Genomic DNA, 25249 nt, shown 5'->3' on the forward strand with positions numbered 1-25249 from the left:
ACTGTCAATTTGTAGTGGAGTTTCCTGAAGTGAAAAGAATTCCAGGAGGTTCTTAGCTTTGAGAAGATAGATTTGCTTTAGCCTGTTCTTGGCTCTCATTTTGTACACAACCAGATTTATCTCTTGCACTAGCACAAATAAAGAGTTTTTTTTTTTTTTTAAGACTTTTGCTAGCATTGTTCATCAAGGTGTCAGTGGGTATTCTTTTATCTCCCACACAGCAGCTTAGAACGATTTAGTGATACCTGCAGTTTTGTTCATAGATTCATCTCTAGAAACATCAATGTATTGGTATTTTGGATTTTCCATCGGTCAGAGATGCTCACAAGTCTTTTTTTGCAGGTCCAAGTCTTTGAGCTCAACTCAAGTCTCAAGTCTCTTATGGCTGTAATGAGAGTTCTTTCATTTGCTGTACCCCATCTGGCCTGCTTACAACACTGCATAACTATATTTGAGTTATTCAAAGCATGTACTGTGTTATCATCACTCCTTTATCTACTAGCAGACAGTATCAGCATTGATCAGTTTTTGGTATATGCTCACTTTAAACAAGCGTATTGCATTTCAATATGAAAAAACACACATTGAAAGCCTTCCTTTAATGTTGACAACTGTATTATGCCTTGTTACATAAACATACAGCTATAATATAGCGCAAGTATTGAGGTCCTATTTACCTACTGAGCCAGCAGATGGTAGCAGCAGGACGTGGACTATTAAATTAGGGTGAGGGTTACCATTTAAGAGTCAAGGCAAAGCACTATGCGAACAAGTGTGGCAAGCCAACACTCATCTTTTCAAAATATTCAGCCAACAGTAATATAATCAAGCAAGCTAATGTCAGCTAGGTTATTATGCTGAACTAAACATGTTTTCTAAGGTTGACGCTAGACTGGATTGGCCAGAAGGACAGGGGAGGGACACTCTCCTGTGCTCTATGCTGCGATTGGTTGTCACCTCATCAGTAGCTTACAGTGAAACAACTTATCACAACGTTTCTGACAGAGATTTCAGCATGGAGCTTTCAGCTGTATCTGACTGCACTCACCCTAAACAAATATTCTCGATTGTGTCTGTGTTTATGTGGCTGCCACATTTACGTTCCCCAGAAAACACATTGTCCTCTTCGGCTAGCCTAGCGAGCTCGAGGCTGTGGCTCTGGACTAGGCACTGACAGGCCGGTGTACAGATGGCAGACTGCCCCTCCACATTTACTGTGCTTGGACACAGGAAATGTTACTTTGGCAAGGCTGGTTTTGCCACCAAGCGCCTCCTGGAGGGGCAGCCCACCCTTCGGACACCCAACCTGTCTACTCTCTCTAGCCCAGAGACACTCCGACAGCGACGAACAGCTCCAGAGGAGTAGTATAACCCAAAAAGAGCTAGCAGTAAGTCATTCAGGAGGGACTGTGTCAGTCAAAAACATTGGCGTGTTTACAGGGAAAACTACAGGTCACAATCCCCTGTATTGGTGCCGTCACCACTGGCTGCTTGTTACACAGACCAACTGCAAGCAAAATTACACGTTGCACATTATACAGTCTCTAGTCTCTGTGTGTGGCGCCTTAAGTGCGACTCTAGTCCAAGTCGCAGACTCGAGTTAATTCTCTGTCATTTGTTGAAGATAAGGCCACCTTGAGCTCCCTCAATTGATCCCTATCCTTGGCAAGATGTGAAGCCTCAACCCTACTTAACTTCATCTTGTCTAGCTTGTCCTGTGCCAGGTCATTTCTGGTCTTACATGCTTTCATTTGCCTGAAGGAGCCCAAGGAGAACAGTTCCAACTCTTATCACTTGATTACAGCCACGGGCAGTCACTAATTCACAGGATATCAAGATGGTATTTGGTCATCATGCTGAGAACTTTGCCTTAGATGTTAATCTGGTTCGGGCTCAAACATGGTTTCTTGCCCAAGTAGATGCTCATTTGCATCCTGGCATCCAGCTTTCAACAGGCACATAGTCAGTCGCTTGAGAGTTCTCTACAGTGATAATAATCCACTGAAGGCCCAGTACTTGTTAGGCAGCTCTTTTTAGTTTTTGTAACAGGACATTTTTACTGTGGGGTGTTAGCACTGTGTCCAACCCTTAAAGATCCATTGCATGGTTCTAGCACCTGTCTTTTCAATCTTGTGTGCTGAACAGTGCGCTCAGCTGAGAAGGGAGCAGCCTCCGCTCTGTTGATGCAAATTCATTTCTACGTTGATTCATGTGTTATGGTACTTTTGATTTGTTGATAATACAAAATGTCTATCTATCATGGAGATGAGGATGATGTTGTTGAAAGGAGGAATTTACTACAAATGTGCTTGAAGACAATATGCCTGTCACAGTCATAAATGGCAGAAGCAAGGCAGAGGAACACAAAGAAAAGAGAGTGCCCAAACTAACTGAAAAGGGTATTGAAGCTAAAATTAAGCAATTAAAGCAGACAAGGAGTGCTAAATTAAAGGAGTGGACAACAAAAAGAAATTAAATAGAATGGTAGAATATGATAACCTGGATAATATTCTGCAAATGTGCAACTCATTTATTGAACTTCTTGAAGACTTTTGGAAATTGCAAGCTTCAATTTATGAAATAATTCCAGAAGAGGATAAGGAAACTGATTACACAAAGTGGTACTTACCAAAGATGGCTTAGTTCATTGAATTTAAAAATACAACAAAAAAATGGATACAGGTTTCAGAAATACTCGCACAACAGCAAATCACAGAGAAAACTGAAGAGCATATTTCTGTTGTCTCTGTTGGAATGATGAGCAAGCTTCAACAGGGCAGTGTAAGAAGCCTTACGTCATCTTCCAGACGTAAGGCTGAAGCTGAAAGAGCTGCACTCTTTGTTCAAGCTGAAGGTCTGAAGAAGAAACTTGCCCTTGAAAGAGAAGAAGCTGAGCTGAAGCAAAGGAGAGCCGAAACAAAGTTTGATCCCTATTTGGACGATGATGATGCTGCTGCTGATGATGATGATGCTGATGCTGATGATACTGCTGCTGCTGCTGATGATGATGATGATGATGATGATGATGATGATCGAAGTGGACATGATGGTGACATAAAGAGCAGTCAAGCTGCTGTGCATAGATTCATATCCTATTCTAGTGGCCAGAAGCTGCAAGGTCAATCCACTAAGACTAAGATACAGACAGGACCAGTATCCAATAGTGACATGTATACTCATAACAATCACAGTCCAGATGCTGATCTCTTACAAATAATGCAGAAGCAGAATGAATAACAGAAATGCTCATTAAAGAACGACTTTCGACTCCACCACCGAAGGAGATTCCTGTTTTTAAAGGCAACCCCTTGAAATACATGACTTTCATTTACCTTTGAGCATGTATTGAAGATAAAACAACTAATGATTGTGACAGACTGTTCTTTTTAGATCAGTATACCAAAGGTCAGCCAAAGGTACTAGTAAGAAGTTGTTTACATGTGGAACCTAAGAAAGGATACAGCAGCAAAACAATTATTGCAACATTTTGGAAACGACATCCTCATTGCTTCAGCCTGCCAGGAAAAGGCATTGAATTGGCCCCTGCTCAAGGCAGAAGATCGAACAGCACTTAAAGTGTATGCCTTGTTCATGCGCAGTTGTGGTAAAGCCATGCTTGACATTAAAGCTCTGCAGGATATGAACAATACATCCCACATGAGAACTTTTGTCTCAAAGCTCCCATACAAATCCATTCCATCCATCCATTTTCTTCCGCTTATCCGGGGCCGGGTCGCGGGGGCAGCTGTCTGAGCAGGGACACCCAGACTTCCCTCTCCCCGGACACTTCCTCCAGCTCTTCCGGGAGGATCCCAAGGCGTTCCCAGGCCAGCCGGGTGGCATAGTCACTCCAGCGTGTCCTGGGTCTTCCTCGGGGTCTCCTCCCCCCGGTGGGGCATGCCTGGAACACCTCCCGAGGGAGGCGTCCAGGGGGCATCCGATACAGATGCCCAAGCCATCTCAGCTGACTCCTCTCGATGTGGAGGAGCAGCGGCTCTACTCCGAGCTCCTCCCGTGTGGCGGAGCTCCTCACCCTATCTCTAAGGGAGCGCCCCTGCCACCCTGCGAAGGAAACTCATTTCGGCCCCTTGTATCCGGGATCTTATTCTTTCGGTCACGACCCAAAGTTCGTGACCATAGGTGAGGGTAGGAACATAGATTGATCGGTAAATCGAGAGCCTCGCCTTACGGCTCAGCTCTCTCTTCACCACGACGGACCGATACAACGACCGCATTACTGCGGCCGCCGCACCGATCCGCCTATCAACCTCACGCTCCATCCTTCCCTCACTCGTGAACAAGACCCCAAGATACTTGAACTCCTCCACTTGAGGCAGGATCTCTCCCCCAACCCGGAGGGAGCAAGCCACCTTTTTCCGGTCGAGAACCATGGCCTCAGACTTGGAGGTGCTGATTCTCATCCCAGCCGCTTCACACTCGGCTGCAAACCGCCCCAGAACATGCTGGAGGTCCTGGCCCGAAGGAGCCAACAAGACAACATCGTCCGCAAAAAGCAGGGATGAAATCCTGTGGCTCCCGAACCAGATCCCCTCCGGCCCATGACTGCGCCTAGAAATTCTGTCCATAAATATAATGAACAAAACCGGTGACAAAGGGCAGCCCTGCCGGAGTCCAACATGCACCGGGAACAGGTCTGACTTACTGCCGGCAATGCGAACCAGACTCCTGCTCCGGTCGTACAGGGACCGCACAGCCCTTAGCAGAGGGCCGCCGACCCCGTACTCCCGGAGCACCTCCCACAGAATGCCACGGGGGACACGGTCGAATGCCTTCTCCAAGTCCACAAAACACATGTGGACTGGTTGGGCAAACTCCCATGAACCCTCGAGCACCCTGCGGAGGGTATAGAGCTGGTCCAGCGTTCCGCGGCCAGGACGAAAACCGCATTGTTCCTCCTGAATCCGAGGTTCGACTATCGGCCGAATTCTCCTCTCCAGTACCCTAGAATAGACTTTACCAGGGAGGCTGAGGAGTGTGATCCCCCGATAGTTGGAACACACCCTCCGGTCCCCCTTTTTGAATAGAGGGACCACCACCCCGGTCTGCCATTCCAGAGGCACCGTCCCCGACTGCCATGCGATGTTGCAGAGACGTGTCAGCCAAGACAGCCCCACAACATCCAGAGACTTGAGGTACGCAGGGTGGATCTCATCCACCCCCGGTGCTTTGCCACTGGGCAGCTTCCGAACTACCTCAGTGACTTCAGCTTGGGTGATGCATGAATCCACCTCCGAGTCCCCAGCCTCTGCTTCCTCTATGGAAGGCATGTCAGTGGGATTGAGGAGATCCTCGAAGTATTCCTTCCACCGCCCGACGATATCCCCAGTCGAGGTCAACAGCTCCCCACCTCCACCGTAAACAGTGTTGGTGGAGGGCTGCTTCCCCTTCCTGAGGCGCCGGATGGTTTGCCAGAATTTCCCCGAGGCCGACCGGTAGTCCTCCTCCATGGCCTCCCCGAACCTTTCCCAGGCCCGAACCTTTGCTTCCGCGACCGCCCGCGCTGCAGCACGTTTGAACTGCCGATACCCGTCAGCTGCCTCAGGAGTCCCCGAGCCAACCAGGCTCGATAGGACTCCTTCTTCAGCTTGACAGCATCCCGATTGAGTGACCTTACACTCGGTGTCCACCACCGAGTTCGGGGATTGCCGCCACGACAGGCACCGGAGACCTTACGGCCACAGCTTTGGACAGCCGCGTCGACAATGGAAGTGGAGAACAAAGTCCATTCGGACTCAATGTCCCCAGCCTCCTTCGGGATCTGGTCAAAGCTCTCCCGGAGGTGGGAGTTGAAGACCTCCCCGACAGAGGATTCCGCCAGACGTTCCCAGCAGACCCTCACAGTACGTTTAGGTCTGCCAAGTCTATCAAGCTTCCTCCCCCGCCAGCGGATCCAACTCACCACCAGGTGGTGATCAGTTGACAGCTCAGCCCCTCTCTTCACCCGAGTGTCCAAGACATACGGCCTGAGATCAGATGATACGACCACAAAGTCGATCATTGACCTCCGGCCTAGGGTGTCCTGGTGCCACGTGCACTGATGGACACCCTTATGCTTGAACATGGTGTTCGTTATGGACAAACTATGACTGGCACAGAAGTCCAACAACAGAACACCGCTCGGGTTCAGGTCAGGGAGGCCGTTCCTCCCAATCACACCCCTCCAGGTATCACTGTCGTCGCCCACGTGAGCGTTGAAGTCCCCCAGCAGAACGATGGAGTCCCCGGTTGGAGCACTCTCCAGTACTCCTCCCAGGGACTCCAAGAAGGCCGGGTACTCTGCACTGCCGTTTGGCCCATAGACCGAAACAACAGTGAGAGACCTATCCCCGACCCGAAGGCGCAGGGAAACGACCCTCTCGTTCACCGGGGAAAACTCCAACACATGACGGCTGAGCTGGGGAGCTATGAGCAAGCCCACACCAGCTCGCCGCCTCTCACCGCGGGCAACTCCAGAGTAGAAGAGAGTCCAGCCTCTCTCAAGGAGTTGGGTTCCAGAGCCCAGACTGTGCGTGGAGGTGAGCCCGACTATCTCTAGTCGGTAGCGCTCAACCTCCCGCACCAGCTCAGGCTTTTTCCCGCCCAGCGAGGTGACAAGGGGCATTAAGCCCCGGACAACATAGCTCCTAGGATCATTCAAGTGCTCAAACCCCTCCACCACGATAAGGTGTCGGTTCAAGGAGGAGTTGTCGGTTCAAGGAGGAGTAAATTAAGTAATTAAAGCTCTGCAGGATATGAACAATACATCCCACATGAGAACTTTTGTCTCAAAGCTCCCATACAAATTAAGAGAAAAATTTGAGAAGTGTAACTTCATAGAAAGAAAAGCAAACATGGCATGTGACCCCTTGTTTGGGAATATCCAAGATGTCACAACAAAAGAGGACGAAAGAAAATTTCCCAAAATGAAATCAGGCTCAACATACATAAGTAGCTTTACTATGGTGACAACAGAGGAACCAGTAAAGAGTCCAACTTCACTCTTAGCAGCACAAACCAAGACATGTCTGTACTGCAAAAAAGACCATGCAACTGAAGCCTGTAAAGAGCTGAACAGCAAGAAATGTGAAGAGAAAGTTGAATTCTTCAAAGCAAATGGAATCTGTTTTGGGTGTGTTAGAAATGGTAATTAAAGTAAAGACTGTAGAAAAAGACTAATCTGCAAACTCTGCTCTTTGAAGCACCCAACCATGTTGCACATTAAAAGAAAGGAAACAGAAGAAAATAGGAAAGACATTACAAGTACAGCAACATCAGTAAACAGCTCACTAGTTTCTTTGGAGAAACCCGTTCATAACGGGGCCAGTGACAACCAAACATCAGCCATTGTTCCTGTTCAAGTCAAACTGCAGAACAGCAACCAAAGTGTCCAAACATACACCTTTTTGGATCCAGGAGGGACTGCCACCTTCTGCAACAGCTCTCCAAAGACAACTGAATGCCAATGGAAGAAAAAGAAGAATCTTACTGAAAACCCTTGGACAAGAAAAATTGTGACTGTAGAGAAAATCTCTGGTCTTGAAGTGTCAAATCTGGAAGGAGATGACTTTATTGCACTGCCAGCAGTATACGCCCAAGATGAGATACCTGTTTCGAAGGAGCAAATTCCCACATCAGAAGACTTGAAGGAATGGGATTAGCTAAAGAAGGTCGAATTGACCCATATTGATGCTAAAATTGGGCTTCTGATAGGAGCTAATGCACCTAAGACTATGGAACCCTGGAAGGTAATTAACAGTAAAAATGATGGTCCTTATGCTGTTAAAACTAGGCTAGGATGGGTGGTTAATGGACCTTTGACTGACTGCAGTGGCACTGAAGGTCAACTCAAACAGGTTCACAGTCATAGAATTTCGATGGTAAATTTCGATGATCTTGTGAAACAGCTACAATCATGATTTCCCTGAGAAGGTGTACGAAGAAAAGGCTGAAATGTCCATAGAAGACAAACAATTCATGCACATCATGTCTACATCTGCCACAATAAAAGATGGACGCAACTGAAACTACCATTCAAAAAGGCTCACATCTCTATGCCAAACAATCGTGAGCTATTAGAACAGCGAGCCTTAGGCTTAAAAAGAAAGTTTCTCAAAGACGCTAGCTTTCACCAGGAGTACAGAGACTTCCTTGAAGATGTCATCCACAAGGGGCATGCTGAAATGCTGCCTCCAGATCAGCTGATACAAGGGGAAGAAATTCAGAAACAGGAGTGGCAACAAAAAGTTGAATTTTTGGAGCAAAAAATGAGACCAGAGTCAGAATCAAAGGAAAACACTGACAGAAAGCTGAAGGAGAGCAGAGAAGAGTCGAGAAAAGAACGAAAGAACTGGGAGAAAAAACAAAAGGAATGGTAGGAAAAACGATATCAAGAAGATGAACAGAGATGACAGGAGGAACAAACGAAACTCAGAAAACTGCAAGAAGAATACGAACAAGAAAGAAAATATGAAGAAAAGAAAAGAAGAGGATAGAATCAGAAGAGAACAAGAGGAAAAAGAGAAAAAAGACATGGAGGAGAAGTATAAGCAGAATGTGAAGCTGCAGATGCAGACCACACGTGTCACACACATCCTCCCATTTGACATAGCATTTTTGAAGGAAATTGTATATATTTTGTTGTATATATCTATATATAGAGAGAGATGTGTGTGTATATATCTATATATCTATGTACAGAGATATACATATCTCTATATAGAGATATATATATATATATATATATATATATATATATATATATGTACAGAGATATACATATCTATAGAGATATATATATCTATATAGAGAGATATATATCTCTATGTACAGAGATATACATATCTATAGAGATATACATATCTATCTATAGAGAGATATACATATCTATGTAGATATATATAGGGAGATATCTCTCTATCTATCTATCTATCTATCTATCTATCTATCTGTCTATCTAGATATACCGAGAGAGAGAGATATCTCTATGTACAGAGATATACATATCTATATAGAGATATATATATCTATATCTCTATGTACAGAGATATACATATCTATATATTGAGATATACATCTCAATATATAGAGATATATATATATATATATATATATATATATATATAGAGAGAGAGAGAGAGAGAGAGAGAGAGATATCTCTATGTACAGAGATATGGGGCTTTACATCATGAAACGTTAGAGATATATATCTCTCTCTATGTATATACATCTATATATAAATATCTCTTTATATAGATATATATATCTATATATAGCTCTCTCTTTCTCTCTCTATATATATATCTATCTATATATATATAAAGAGATATATATCTCTATATATAAAGGTATACATATCTATATCCCAGTGGGTTGCGGTCACAAGACGTCACCACAACCCATATGGAGGCGGGATGGGGGCACTTTGGCCCTACTCCAGAGAGTGCCCATTCTGATTAGGCTGAGTTTAACTCAGCATGCTAAAACTAGTAATGGAATTGCAAATCAGCGTGGTGAAAAGTGTCAATGGAAAAGCCCCAAGTGTAATACTTATGTCTTTTCCTCTTTTATTCTTCCTCTTCTTATTCCTAAAATTGGTAAGAAAAGATGCACTTTTCTCCTCATGAAAATGAAAGGATCTTTGTCCATCAAGACATCATGTTTTATAGAGCATAATGATGATTTTAAAATCCTCAATCTTCAAACATCTCTTTGCATGAAGAGAAAGAAAACTTTTAAAACATTTTCCTTTTCCCTCATCATTCAAACATGTCCATCTTTCTACTTGCTGTTTTCTTTTACAATTTGCAGCTTTCAGCATTTGTTCCTCAGGGCAGCAGATGTTTCAGATCATGCTCTTTCTTGGCTTAATTTGTTTTCGTTAATTCTGTGAGTAAAAATCCCAGCGCAGCAGCAGAGTTTGCTGTTGGGCAAAAGACAATAACACACACACTGCCCCAGGGTTATAAATAACGCTTTTGTCATTTACTCTATGTTTACATATTCCAGACTATGTGATCGATGGGGGAAATATACTTAAAGAGGCCAGAGTTATAATATTACCGAGGGCAAGCATGACCGACCAACATGTACGAGGACACACAGAGCAATTTAATTTCCTGGAGAGCGTCATCAGCGTCATCATGGTCGCGCAGGGGATGCTGAGCTTTGGCTTTCCACATTTTTCAGATGACTTTTGCAGTCATGCAGAGCTTATTCTTCTCTGAAATAAACACACCTCAACCCACAATTCAAATTGTCATCAGCTGGCGAGAGATCCTGTTTGTGCATGTGTGTTGTGATTCACTCAGGTCAGGTCAGACAAGCAGCAGACAGCCTGCTTCTGACCACACTAATCTATTTATGTCATGTGCATTACAGCATGTGGACAGACATGTAGAATGACACACATTTACACTCCATCGTCTCTTATTTGTCAGTGATATGTGGCATTCTGCCCCCTGCTGCAGAGCTGCATGCTAATAGATGATGGATGAGGGATGTTATGAATCTGTGACAAAGGGCACAGAGGTGTCAGTGGAAACTGCAGGATTTGCTGTTGTGTCTGATATCATGACAACATAATTGTGATAGAAAACTGAAACAAAGGGACCACAGCCAGCGCTTGAGGATAATGTTTAATTCAACATTTAAGTATAAATAAATCTGCTAATATTGTATACTCTACCACTGATTGATATACAGTAATGGTGAATAAACATATTGACAGAAAACAACATCTGTTTGTTCAGACTGTGTGTGAACACTTACAATTCATTCGTCTCTGGTCTTTCATATGAAACACGTGTAATACAAGATAGAAATGAAGGGTTAGTCCTCGAGTCCCTTTACATCTGTTGTGTGTTGAGGATGAGTTCAGGAGTCTCTCAGCCTGGGTAGTGAAGCTGCTCTGTAGTCTGGTGGTACAGCAGGGGATACTTCTGTATCTTTTGCCAGATGGCAGCAGGGTGAACAGACTGTGGCTGGGTGGGTGTTGTCTTTTAGTGTCCTTTGGACTCTGTGCAGACATCTCACTTCACAGATGTCACTGATGCTCTGTAGATGGTACCAGTGATGTTCTGGGTGGTTTTAATCACCCGCTGTAGAGCCTTTCTGTCCTAAGCCATGCATGAACCATGCAAATTTGTGACGTTTCCAGTCATTGTGCTTTCTGTTGCTCTTCTGTAAAAGTTGCCCAGGATTTTGCTCCCCGGAATTTAGTCTTACTAAGTTTCCGTAGGAAGTAGAGCCTTTTCTGTCCTTTTTTAAGCAGAGTGGTGATGTGTAATGACCAAGATAGATTCTTGTGATGGTAATTCAAAGCAACCTATAACTGTTCACCTGCTCCATCTCAGCTCCACTGATGTAGACAAGGGTGTGTGTCTTCGACTCCTTTTTTCTAAAATCAACAATCAGCTCCTTGGTTTTGCTGATGTTGAGCAATAGATTGTTTCTCTGCACCACTCTGCAAGATTGTAGATTTCCTCCCGATATGAACTGTCATTGTATGATACGGTCGATGATGGTGGCGTCATCAGCATACTTCACAAAAGAGTTCTCCTGATGTCAGGGTGTGTAGTCATGGGTGTACAGTGTAAATAAGAGGGGGCTGAGCACACAGCCCTGGGGGGCTCTGGTGTTGAGTGCTAAAATAGAGAAGGTGTGACTGCCAATCTGAACTCTCTCTGGTTCACTTGTGAGGAAGTCCAATATCCAGGTGCAGAGGGTTGTACTCAAGCCAGGAGTGTTTAGTTTACCAATCATAATCTTGCTTTTTTTATCTCATGATGATGGCTTTTTCTTTAAAAAATATGATTTACCATGGGAATATTTTTTCATCAAGCTTAGTTTTCATCTTATCCTCTTCTTTAACTGACAGAAATGGGCTTCCATACTGTATTTATCACGGTGAACCTCGCACAAAGCCTGGCATGAGACACTTTGAGTAGGTGATAACAGACAGTCTGACTGCAGCAGCTAGGCTGTGAATATTTTTGCAACTGAAAATGTCAGAGCAGAAACTCCTGATCGACTCTGTGCGCAAAGCCCAGCCATGTCACGTTGTAAATGAATACAGGTTCATAGTTTGTTAGCTCAGGTCCTTAACACAGTTTCTGCTTCTGTTCCTGTGCTGTAACTTCTAGTTTCTTGTTTTCAGTGTGTAGTCGAGTGAAATGCAGCCGCACACAGAGTGAATGACAGGACAGTTCTGTACGTGTCCAGCTGGTTACATATATGTCACATAATGTAACGAGTTGTGCATGCAGAGCTGTTCAGCTTTGCTGATGAGAAGCTGCCAACCTTTGTTCAAAACATGGCACACAACTAAGTAGTTTTAGGAATTCATCACTTTAATATTTTAACATTCAACCAGATTATGCAAACTGTATGACCTGAGCGGCGCTCCGGATTTAATCAATTTTAACACAATATACTCCAACTGGATTTGAATCCTGTGCAGGAATGGAACATGGAATGGAAATATATTAAATGTCCATAAATGGGAAACATTATAATGAACATTTTAAAAAATTTAAGCATTTTTAAGGATTAGAGACTTAAAAAAAATAACATTCTAACTTTAAAAAAATGGCTGTTTTATTTGCTGTGAACAGTTGTGTGTCTGACTTTTTTGTACTACACAAACTGACAAGTGATCATTGGAAATGCAGTGCAAAAACACCACAATAAATGGGGCTCAGGAGAGAAGGGAAAAAGTAACTTATTGTTTGTGTTTTTCTTTCTTTCTTCCAGGCTTCAAGTGCCCTGTGTGCTCCAAGTTCGTGTCATCAGATGAGATGGATCTTCACCTGGTCTTGTGCTTAACCAAACCCAGAGTGACATATAACGGTAGGACATCCGTGTTCCTTTTATCTGCTTTATTAATATAATTTAAAGAAGGCAGGAACATATGAGCCTGGTCAGCATGTGAGAAAACTATGTAGCTGCAGGGCCATCAGTAAGCAAATAATGCTATAATATAGATAGAGAGATGGAAAATAACTAAAAGGTCTGTTTCCAAAAGAAAAGAAAAAAAGTCAAATTATATAAAGAAAATTACTGTTGTCTGTGTTTAACAGTGTTTATACTGAAACAAATAAAAACTAATAGAAGTATATGAAAATGTATCAAAGAATATATGTAAGACATTATGTGCTAATAATGACACTGTCCAACAGGTATATAATTATCCTTAAACGGTCATCACTGTTGCATTCAAAGAACAACTGTCTGATGAAGGTAGACAATCACAGCTTTCTGCTTATGTAACCTGATCCTGTGTTTACCGTCTGCTTCCCTGTGAAATCTTGTGTAATCTTTCTGTAATATTTCCAAAACTGTAGTCTAGCACTGTGCTGTGAGGGCAGCTTCTTCTTTTATTGATCTATTATCTGTTATACTCTTATGTATTTAATGACACCGCAACAATCGTGAATGGAGGGAAAATATATCCCTCTGCAAAGTGTTCTTTTTAGCTATTTATTTTTGTTGTTTCCTCTGATCTTCAGTCCAGTTCAATATCAGTATTGTAACGGTAGTTTCAAAAATCCCCACAGAGAAGTAATATGTATGTATACAGTATGATACAGTCAGGTTTTTTTGCAGATTTTACAGACTCTTCAGTCAGATCAGCCCAGACTGAATTCTGCAGTCGGACATGTCACATGATAAAAGTGTATGGCCTCTTGGCCTGTCTGAGACTGATACCGATGCTGGAAATGGCATGATAATATTGTTATAGTTTTTAAGTAAAAAAATAGAAGAGGTCTACTTTCATCTCTACTGGCCGCTCAAAGCACTTTACAACACCTGTCACATTCACCCATTCACACACACATTCACACACTGATGGCAGAGGCTGCCATGCAGGGTGCCAACTGCTCATCAGGAGCAATTTGGGGTTCAGTATCTTGCTCAAGGACACTTCAACATGCAGCTGGGGGAGCCGGGGATTCGAACCAGTGACCTTCCAGTCACTAGACGACCTGCTCTACCTCAGTGAGCTACATAAAATATACATTTTATGTGGTTGGCATACAAATTATTTGACAGGCACCAGGAGTTAATCCACTCTAGTGGCGACCATGCCCCCGACCATTATCTGAGACCTGACTTTTAATTGACTACGAATATGGTAATTCATATAATATTACGTGTGGGTTTTTTTTTACCTTGATTGATGGAGGGGACATGGTTAAAGGTAGGGATGGAAGAGGATGGGGGACCTCCGGGAGGGACAGATGACTCCTCATCTGTCCATCCTGGAGGGAAGAGAAGAGACCAGGAGGAGACTGTGTGCAGGGGAGAGAGAAAGATGAGACAAGCTTCCAAAAACCTTCCAAAGACAGGAAGTCTGGATGAGACCCAGATTTTATGCATACAGCATTTCAAATAGTTCTGGTGTTGTGCTGACTGCTGTCTCTCCAGTTGGACAAACAACTGAGCCGATGGCAGCTTTGTAGTTGGGGTTAAAAATGGGGAGATCAGCTTTCTGTGCAATAGCCAGAAAAATGGCACCAAAATGATGCTTCAGTCTAATAGTCAAGCTAAAATTTGGCATACCAGTTCTGACAAATTCTTGCTAGTTCTTGAACAGCATATACTCTGATACTGATATATCTCAGATTAAGTATAATCTGATGATTATATCAGCCTTGCAGATGTATGTGTAGGGCTGTTTCTGTCCCAGTCATCAGCAGTGTGTTCAGTTTAAGAGTAACAGCCTGGACACACTGGAAGCCTGTGCAGCACTGCTGCATGGGGTTCCCACTCGCTTTTCATTTAGGCGTCCATGTTAACAGGTTAGACTGACCACACTGGGTGCATGGACGCGCTTCTCACACACGTGTCAAGCGAGGCTGCTGCGTAGGGATTCAGAGTCTCGCCTATTTCTACTGCAATGCACGTGGTTCTCCGCAAATACAGACCTGAAAACAACCTGTCAACAGTCATATTGATGTCATACCAGCGTTTTGGTACAGTTTTAATGTCTGTATCTGTAGAATATGTCACAGTAATGCAGAGAATACACACAACCGGTGAGGGGCAGTCTATTTCCTGTGCATCTTTCTTTCACTTTCCCTCCCTCCCTAAATCCCTCCCTCCCTCCCTCTTTTTCCCCCTCGTGCTTTCTCGCTCATTCAAAGGGGATCGCGTCATCATATTTATTGATAATCATCAAAGGTAAACAGATAAAGGCAGGCAGTAGCCGCGCTGCAGCAGCAGCACTGCCTATGTGAACACAAACATGCGAGTGAGCAGCAGCAGCTCAGCAAGCAGTACACAGGCATCAAGTGTGTCCAAGCCTGTAAGATTGTGCAGGAGTAGAGCCATTTTCACCGTAACGCTTAGGTTCTAAAGGGGAAGTCCAATGATGCGCACATCAGTAGGTTTACAGGTGTTAGGGAGTACTACTGCATCTGTGAAAAATGAATAATGCTGCTCATGTCGCAGTTATTTGTGTCTATGCATATATGCTGCTTAAAAGCAAGCACATGACAAGGCTGATCTCGAGCTCTGGTTTGAGCCTTTTGAGACTTGTTTGAATTCTGTGTGTTTCAATCATTCATTACAAATCACCTCATCCTGCATTTTCTTTTCAGTATAGATGACCTGCTTTTACTCCCTGTGTCCCTATAGAAACATGATGGCAGTGAAACCTTTGTATGACTAGAAACCACCAACACAATACAGAGACTCGCCATCAAGACAGAAAAAAAATCACTGTTCCCTTTACATATAATTCCTCATCAGGATTTTAAGTTGGTCTATGTACGCTTCCTCGTTTTTGTAGTTTCTTTTTTTGTAATTTTCTCTGCAGTTGAGTTCCTCTTTGAGGAAACTGACTTCCTGTACAGCAGGAACTGATTCCTTTCGGTCTTCCTGCCTGTAAGTCATATGATGATCACGGTCTGATCAGTTCCCCACAGTATTTAGGATTAAAGTCAGTGAAAAAAACGAATACACAGCACTTCGTAAAAGACACAACCTACTTCTTAGATTGTCTGATAGATCTGGAATATAGGGACTATGTTCACATAACCTGCTAGTTTTAAGAGTTGGCGCATTTGTGTGTTTATGCCTTTGTCAGGCCACGTCTGTAGTGAACCCTCAGCTGTCATAGAGCCTTTCCCCTCACTTTGTGTCCTGGAAAAGTCTTTTTGCCCCAGTAGTGGTGAGGTTGACTGATATCTCAACAACTGGCTGGATTGATTTGATTAAGGGTCAGACATCCTCGGACAAAGACAATGAGAAATAGTTCTAATGGTTTTGCACAGATCATATCAGCTGCAGCAAATAACATCATTTCCAAGAGTAAGGGCACACTCACACAAGGCAATCCGTACCTTGCTGAAGCACGTTTGGTCCCCAAAGTCCAGTTTGTTTGACCAGTGTGAGCGCCCCATACTGTGCTGAAGCACAGTACACTTTCTTGGCCCTGGCATGGTGGGAAGAGGTGTGCTTCGGCACAGTACGGTTGCTCATGCACAAGCACGGGTGTACAACGTGGACATGAAGTATAATCATGCGTATTACACCGCCTTGCATAATCAAGAAATCCAGGAATGTGAGAGGGCTGTCTGTGACCAAAATGACACAAAACAAGCCACAAAAAAGTCAGTTAAGTCATGTTTTCTGTTTTGTTCTCCATTGTGCTGCAACTGCGCTACGATGTGATGACGTATGTACAAGAGGTAAACGTGCTCAGGCCCGGTTGTGGCCGGAGCAATGTGAGTGCAGGCCAGCAGGGGACTGGGGAGGAGGGACAATCATGCTTCGGCACAGTACGGAGCAACTGGGCCAAGTGTGAGTGCACCCTAACTTGATAATAAGTCAAAATGAAACTTGTCTATTGTCTGGTTAAAGTGCTCTCTGCAGCCACTGTCTGTACAACACCACAGCACAGTCATAGGAGGACTCAAACAGAGTGATGCATCATTCCAGATAATTTAAGAGTCACATTCCCCCAGTTAAACATTTACTGATATCATATTGATAGTTAATATCAACTTAATAGTTTTGAATTAGGAAGTCCAGGTTTGGATAGATCTTGTGACAAACACAGTGTGTCAAATTTAGTAGGTTGCACCAGTTATTTCAGCCAAAAAATGTTTATGTCACAGTTTATGTTAACTGGCTAACCTGTGTGAGAGTTTGTGTGTTTTCTCACGTGATGTGGGATCACAGCTGCTCTGTAGGGTTTGTGGCCTAACATAAGATAATAAGCCACTCAGGCCTCCCTACTATCTGCCTGCGTGCACACACACACACACACACACACACACACACACACACACACAAACACAGACAGACACCAGCAGCAATAGTCAACAGTCTAATCATTTCATATTCTCTTGATAAATGTAATCTTACGTTACTCAAGTATTAACTGCGTCTTCGTAATTTGTCAGATACAGTAAATAAACAGGTATCATGTTCACTGAAGACTTCACACAAAGGAATGACATAATTTGATGAGGATTGACACAGTCAATCAGAGTGATACTGCAGCACAGCAGAAATAGGAAATTATATAGGTGAAAATTCCCCACACCCACGTCAGCATGACTTGTGGTTTGGCCTTGAAATACTGTTTATTGTTGCAAACGCGCACACACACACACACACACACACAGAACACACACACACACACACACACACACACACACAAACGAACCTGCTAGTCCCTAAACATATCCACCACTGGTTCATGACACAGACACACACAAACAGCAGCTGTCATGTGTGTATAACACACAGCTCCCCCTGTCTGTGTGTGTTTCCATTATAAAACCAGAGATATTTCCTGACCTGCTTTCAGATTTACAACCTGCTGTGAAACAGACTGATGACTGTGTCAGAGACACGTTGTTCATTCTGGTAAAACAACGCAGACCGAGAGACTACAGCTCAGAGGTCAGCCTGCTGCATTAAAAGCAGCTCTTTGAAGCACCTCCTCCTTCATGATCCTTCGTGCTGGGTCATTACAGAGGTCAAAGGTCAGCAGGACAAGCTAACCGGGTTGCCAGAATGATTTTAGAAAGAGACTAGTATTCATTTCTTTAGGCTGAATGCACAGATACATTATGTGACAGTATTTAGTGGTACGTTTACACTAAGCAATTCAACCAGCTTAAAAAAGCTTGTATTTTCTGTCTTTCAGGGAGTGAGATGAAAAGATTAATATTACTGTAATGGAAGTGATTAGCCTAGGTTAGCATAAAGATGATAAGCAGGGGTAAATGGCTTGTTTTAAGTCCCAAGTTCAAAAAACAACAATAGGTATGCCAGGCTAACTGTTTCCCTCTGTCTCCAGTCTTTACACTAAAAGAAACAACATCTACGTATGGTGTTGCAGACATGTCTACTGAAGTTAGCATGCTAACCAGCTAGCCCTGACCTGTCCTGTTTCCTTATAACACTTGCCACAAACCCCTGACAGTCGACCTGCTCGCCCTAGGGGTCGATGCTCCATCGGCTTGCTGGCTGCGGCTGCCCTCGGTGAGGCATCGGAGGCCACTCTCCCTGGCTTCCTGCCGCCTGCCTCCACCTTGACAGGGCACCCACCTGCAGTGCTTGTTGTCGGCACCTCTATGTTACGACACGTGGCAAACACAGTGGCCGTACCTCGAGTTATAGTCTGATAGCCCTGTAGTTTCAGCTGGGAGATGTATACAAGTGGAGAGTTTGCTACGTTTCATAAGCTCTCTTAGTTTTTCGTGTCATAAGTGAACAAAAAAACGAAAGAATCCGCTTCATGCCTCTACCTCTCCTGTCCCCACCTGCCGTGTCTTCTCATCCCTGGAGTCAAAGTCCTGGTCAAAGCTGCGGTAAATCACCTCTTTACTGTATTGCTTGTCATTAAACTGACATGCCAGTCTCAAAGGCTATGTTTAGTCCCAGTCTAGTATCCAGCCGTGGTCACAGGGAGGTGGCTGAGCTCCGTTGCCCGTGGTGACTCCCCCCCTCATCTGATGTTGCTGTGAGGGCAAACTTCACTTAGCTCCACAGCTAACTGAGCTAACTAGCTTAAGCAAAGAGTATAGTGAGCAGTAGTTAGCAGTTATGCTGCTGAGTTCTGGCCATTTCTTACAAATTACACCTTTAACTCTGCTGCATGTGTTCTTATCATTCCGTGCCACATCTATAACTTTAGCAATGATTGTGAATTTGAAGTCATTTTGGGCCGTGTACATTTCTTTATCCTGTAATAAATGCAATAAGAAAAAAAAATCCAGCTTTACAGTCACACATCACTTCTGGAAACGCTGTTTAGATTGCTACTTTCATTTGCCAGCTTTTGACTTTTATTTTGGATTTAACGACCTTTGTTGTTCTTTGTGGACTGGTACCATTGTCTCTTCTCTTACAACACCTGACACTGACACTAGCCTGACCCAACGGCCTTCCTAAAGCCTCGATCACAGACTTTGTTTTGAGTCGCTAGCCAGGAGAATTGTTTTTAGCCTGCAGCTAGCAGCTAACCAACATCATGGCTGTATGTGGATACAATATCTTTGATAAATTTCAATCCACTTTCCGCCAAAAGCATAGCACCAAGACAGGTCTACTCAACGAAATAACTGACATGTTCATGCATGCGGATAAAGATGACTTCATCTCTAGTACTACTCTGAAATGGCTCACCTCATACTTATCTGACAGACACTTCAATGTTCACATTAACAACTCCCACTCCCCTCCAATGTAGTGTCCCTCATGGGTCAATATTGGGTCCAATCCTGTTCTCCATATACACTGATCAGTCATATCATTATGACCACCTGCCTAATATTGTGAAGGTTCCCCTTGTGCAGCCAAAACAGCTCTGACCTGTCAAAACATGGACTTAAAGGATAACTACCGTTTTTTACAACCTGGACCTTATTTCTAGCAAAATATATGGTCATTTACTCACCCAGATAACTTTGGTGTCATTTGAAGTCATTCGGACGAAATTAGATCCGGTGTAGCGCCGATATATCCATATAATGCGAGTGACGGGGCACCAAAGCGCAGCCTTTATGAGCATTATCTGCCACAAAACTAGTTCATTTCACCAATATTTTGTTACGATATGCTAGTGCTATTCCCCTCTGAGTCCGGGCTCGTCTGTTGTCAACATCCGGGGTCAAACTAGCAGTAGCAGCTACAGGTAAACAAGCCGGGCTGTCGCGGGTCCGTGCGCAGCTCAGAGACGACATCTTCCAGGTCAGAGGTAGTAGGTCAACCTACAGACCCCGGATGTTGACAACAGACGAGCCCGGACTCAGAGGGGAATAGCACTAGCGTATCATGACAAAATATTGGTGAAATGAACTAGTTTCGTGGCAGATAATGCGTTATATAGAGGCTGTGCTTCGGTGCCCCGTCACTCGCATTACATGAATATATCGGCGCTACACTGGATCTAATTTCGTCCGAACGATGCCGAATGACACTAAAGTTATCTGGGTGAGTAAATGATCATATATTTTGCTAGAAATAAGGTCCAGGTTGTAAAAAACGGTAGTTATCCTTTAAGACCTCTAAAGGTGTCCTGTGGTGTCTGGCACCAGGGCGTGTTATAGTGGATCCTCTGGGTCCTGTATGTTGGGGGGTGGGGCCTCCATGGATCAGACTTGTTCCAGCACGTCTTACAGATGCTCGATCAGATTGGGATCTGGGGAATTTGGTGGCCCGGGAAACACCTTGGGCCCTTTATTGTGTTCCTCGAGCTGTTCCTGAGCAGTGTTTGCGGCGTGTCAGGGCACATTGTCCTGCTGGGGGGCCACTGCCATCGGGTAGTGTTGTTGTGATGAGGGGGTGTACTTGGTCCACAACAGTGTTTGGATGGGTGGTGCGTGTCAAGTGGCATTCACATGAATGCCAGCACCCAAGGTTTCCCAGTAGAACATCGCATTGTGATGAGATGATCAATGTTATTCATGTCACCTGTCAGTGGTTTTAATGCTGTGGCTGATCGGTGTATATGCTACCTCTGTGTGATCTGCTGAACTCTGCCTGTGAGACATCTTATCATTGCTATGCAGACGATACGCAGCTGTACTTCTCGTTCAAACCAAATAACCTTAACAACCTTACCACAACTGTCTTGCTTCTGTTACAAATTGAATGTCTCAAAACTTCCTCAATCTCAATTCCGATAAAACAGAGGTCCTTGTGACTGGCCCTGATTTTTTTAAGTGAGAAGGTCAGTCAATATAACCCCCGCCTTGCCAACAATATCAAGACCACCTCTTAGAATCTTGTTATACTGTTTGACTAACATTTGAACTTTGCCTCACATTACTAAATTTGTCCAGTCCTGCTTCTTTCAGTTGAAACATTGCTGAAATCAAACCCACGCTAACAGCCAAACACATAGAACTTCTAGTACACACCTTAATCTTTTCTGGTTTAGGAGACTATAACTCCCTCTTCACAGGCATAACTCAGTCCTCATTAGCTCGACATTAGTTGGTCCAAAATTCAGCAGCTAGGTTGTTAGCCATTACTGTTATAAATATAAATTATTAACTTTATAACTGTTTGTAAACAAATACAAAGTTTTATAACTTTGTAACTGTGTGTTTTAAAACGTGCTATACAAATAAAGTCATTATTATTATACAGACTGTGTGTGAAGCCACAAACAGAGAAGCAACACCTCCTGTCTCACTGTATCTCCCACTGTGTGTACTGAGGGGGTGTGGACAACAACAATAATGCTCTGCAACTAAATCAAACATTTTTAACAAAGCAAATATCTTGACCATTCATCAGTATTACTATCTTCACTGTCTGTCTCTGTCTGTGTGAATGAACGGCTGACCAGCACCGTCAGTACATTAAAGATGTTTTCCCCTCAGCTGAGCTGGATGCCATGTGCTGCAGCCCATAATAACTGGCTTTTCCAGGCCTATCTGGGTTAATCCACTGTTACATAAGGCCAGTTCTAATGACTCTCTGTGTGTTTTGCTGCAGGTGATGGGTTTAATGGTGCACACGCTGACTTCCACTTTAGACCCAGACCAATTTTATGCATTGCAGGAAAATATGAATACTGCAGAGTGTACACACACACACGCACGCGTGCGCACACACACACACACTCACACTGTTAGCACACAGACTGTATACATGGGTTGGCAGAGGTAGAGTTAGGCCATCCATACCAGACCATTGAAAGATTTAAAAGTGAGCTAACAATTGCTGCCTTCAGGGTTCTTTTGGAAATTCCAAAATTACAACTTAAGCACAAAGCAATATAGAAAAGAGGGAAGTCGTGAAGACATACAGGATTTTCTTTTGCTTCTTAATACATACACATTGCTTTATATAATTTATACCATATATAATTAGTAGTATATAACAATACTATATAACTACCACATATTATGATAACATAGCATATGTAATATTATTAACAGTACCTATTACATGTGTTTCATAGTATGTTATTATTACTGTATAATGTGTGTATTGTGTATATATATATATATATATATATATATATATATATATATATATATATATATGTTTATACACACACATATATATAGGCCGGTATAACACCATATACTTGCATGTATACATTTATATTGTATTTATTCCTCATACTTATTTACAGTAGACTTAGAGTTAGACTTAATTATCCAAAAGGGAAATTATTTTTCCCAAATTAATTGTACCTATACTTACATTTTTGAATTGTATTGTTACTGTTATTGAATATGTGCAATTCTCTTAAATAGTCTAAGGTTCTGTAATTTACATATAGCTTTTTAATGTCATCACACTTATTTACTTAACTTTTTTATTTGTATTCATACAAAGAGTTCTTTGTGTTTCCCTCTTAGTCTGTCTCTTGTGCTGCTGCTGCAGTTGAGTCTTACCTTAATCTGCCAGAATGTACATATCATTGTGTGCTAATCTTTTTCAAATTCTGAACTTCATTTCAAGTAACTTGAATCTCATATTTGTGTTAAATATAGTGTATATTGGTTGAGTTTGAGTGACAGACATGCGTCCCTTCTGAAGTGCCCAGGTCAGCTTTTCAAGGACTATCGTCCCCTGACCTGACCCATCAGTTTTATTCATTGCAACAAGCTGAATCCAGACAACTGGCCAGATTCCCATAAATCTGACTGGTGTCAGTCATTGTCACCAGAGGAACTCCATTAGCTTTCCCCTAGCACCACCCCCAGGACAAAATGTGAACTTTACAATGAATTGCTGCATATAATGAACCTCCATGGCAAATGTTATATTTTTAAAAGAAGAAAAAAAGTAGAACCTGCTTGATACTGAATTTTTGAGACCAATGCCAATATTTACTAATATTTATTTTCCCAAATAAATCAAAATAAAAAGATATTAAATATATGTTGGTTAATAAATTAAAGACTGTAATAAAAACATTTTAAGCTGGTGGCAAAAAATGTTGACAGTAATAGCAACTACAGTATAACCATGACTTTTAGGTAGTAAACCTCCACAGAAAGTATGATAGATAATAAAAAAAATTAAACACAAATTAAACTGAAGTGTGTTAAAGTTGATTTAAGAGAAATAAAAGTTAAATGTACATAAAATTTAAGGATATATAATGTTACTCAGCAGTTTACTCAGTTAAGTTCTTTCTATGTAACCAATTTCATTTTGTGAGAAGATGAAGCCTTTTGGGGACGCCAGGTTAGAATTTAAGTCTCGTTAACTAAAGACATTATATGTCCTGTACAGTACATCTGCAAATCGACATGCTGATCTTGTGTTTATTTTGGTAAGTAGAGCAGCAGCAGCAGCAGGAGTAGTAATGGCAGAAATTTTCATTTGTCTGTTTTTTTAAGTGTTGTGTATTGAAGGTTCCTTTAATCCTAACTCATGCCTATGGTGTGATGTGTCTGCTGTCTTATAGAGGACGTCCTGACCAAGGATGCAGGAGAATGTGCAATCTGCCTGGAGGAGCTACTACAGGGAGACACCATAGCCCGCCTGCCCTGCCTCTGCATCTACCATAAAGGGTATGAAGCGCTGTTTAGGAAAATACTGCATTACTTTATTTCTTTCCCTTAATATAAGGAAGATGTACTGTGGTAAAAAGAGAAATGCGTAGAAATCCTTCCATTTACATCAGGGTAAATATGGTAGCATTATGTTATGTACAGGTGTGGTATGGCTGTGTTCAGGAAACTTTGTTTGATGACATGACTGGAGCCAGTGTTGCAGTCTTGTGTTTTCCAAAGATTCAACATGAGTATTTGTTAAATCATGTCAATTTGGTTTTATTCATATAGCCAGAATCACAAATCATGTCGCCTCAGTGGGCTTTACAATTCCAAAGTGTACGACATCCCCTGTCCTTTGTGACTCAGAGAGATTATCTGTACACTTGAGATAATAATACAGATAACTGGCCAATATGTTTTAGTAATATGAAGCTAGCTGACTAGTTCACCCTTATGGATAGGTGCTGCAGAGTGATTTAGCATAGAGCTAGGTTAGCTTGACACATGATTGCACGAGAAAGCATGAGTAAGTAATCCCAAAGGGTCATTGATCACCTGTTGAAGATACTGTTCTTAATACATATATGAAGGTAATGTTTAAATGGTAGATCACTTTTTTTTACAAGTCTGTCTTTAAACAGTAATCAGGTGCCTATATGAACATTGGAACAGGTTTTGCTTGCTGTCCTCATTCCTCCTGTTTATACCGGTCATTCCTTCCATAAAGTACTTCTGATGTAAGTGATGGAAGACAAAATCCACAGTCCTTGTTCTGTGTGAAAATATTTTCCAAGTTTTTGTGAAGATGATATGAGGCTTCAACTTTCTGAGTTAAACAAATCAAATGTGTCTTGCAACGGTAGACTTGTTACTTTGTGTTCATTCATATGGATACTTGATTTGACCGAGCTTCTCCATTTTAAAATTAATACTTTTTTTTTTTTTTAAGTCTGAAACAGAGGTGTTTACACTTGCAAGTTTACAGTAGTTTGACTTAGATCAGCTGTGACAAATTTAATATCAAACATTGTATGTATTATGACCACCCTTCACCACTAGGTGTCAAAACAAACATTTGTAGGACTTCATGACTTGTATACAGTCTTATTATCTATCATTCTGTTTCACACTTCTTACTCATCTCTTCTTCCTTGTTTTTTCTCCCAGCTGTATCGATGAGTGGTTCGAAGTGAACAGATCATGTCCAGAGCATCCATCAGATTAAAGCTTTTTTTGCACAGGTAAAGTGTTTGCAGACATCC

At 42.6% G+C, this 25249-nt stretch overlaps 1 protein-coding gene across 1 annotated transcript in view; it reads left to right on the top strand.

Moving 5' to 3' along the window:
• znrf2b (zinc and ring finger 2b) overlaps positions 1-25249 on the top strand; it is a 57291-nt gene that overhangs the window by 26559 nt on the left and 5483 nt on the right. Inside the window, exons 2-4 of the mRNA XM_084356263.1 lie at positions 12751-12846; positions 23897-24002; positions 25155-25228. Of these exons, the coding sequence (XP_084212389.1) occupies positions 12751-12846; positions 23897-24002; positions 25155-25212 (260 nt within the window). The 3' untranslated portion in view covers positions 25213-25228. The remainder of the gene's footprint in view (positions 1-12750; positions 12847-23896; positions 24003-25154; positions 25229-25249) is intronic.

The sequence above is a fragment of the Pagrus pagrus genome (genome assembly GCF_965226575.1).
Source record: "Pagrus pagrus genome assembly, chromosome: 7".
Taxonomy (NCBI): Eukaryota; Metazoa; Chordata; class Actinopteri; order Spariformes; family Sparidae; genus Pagrus; species Pagrus pagrus.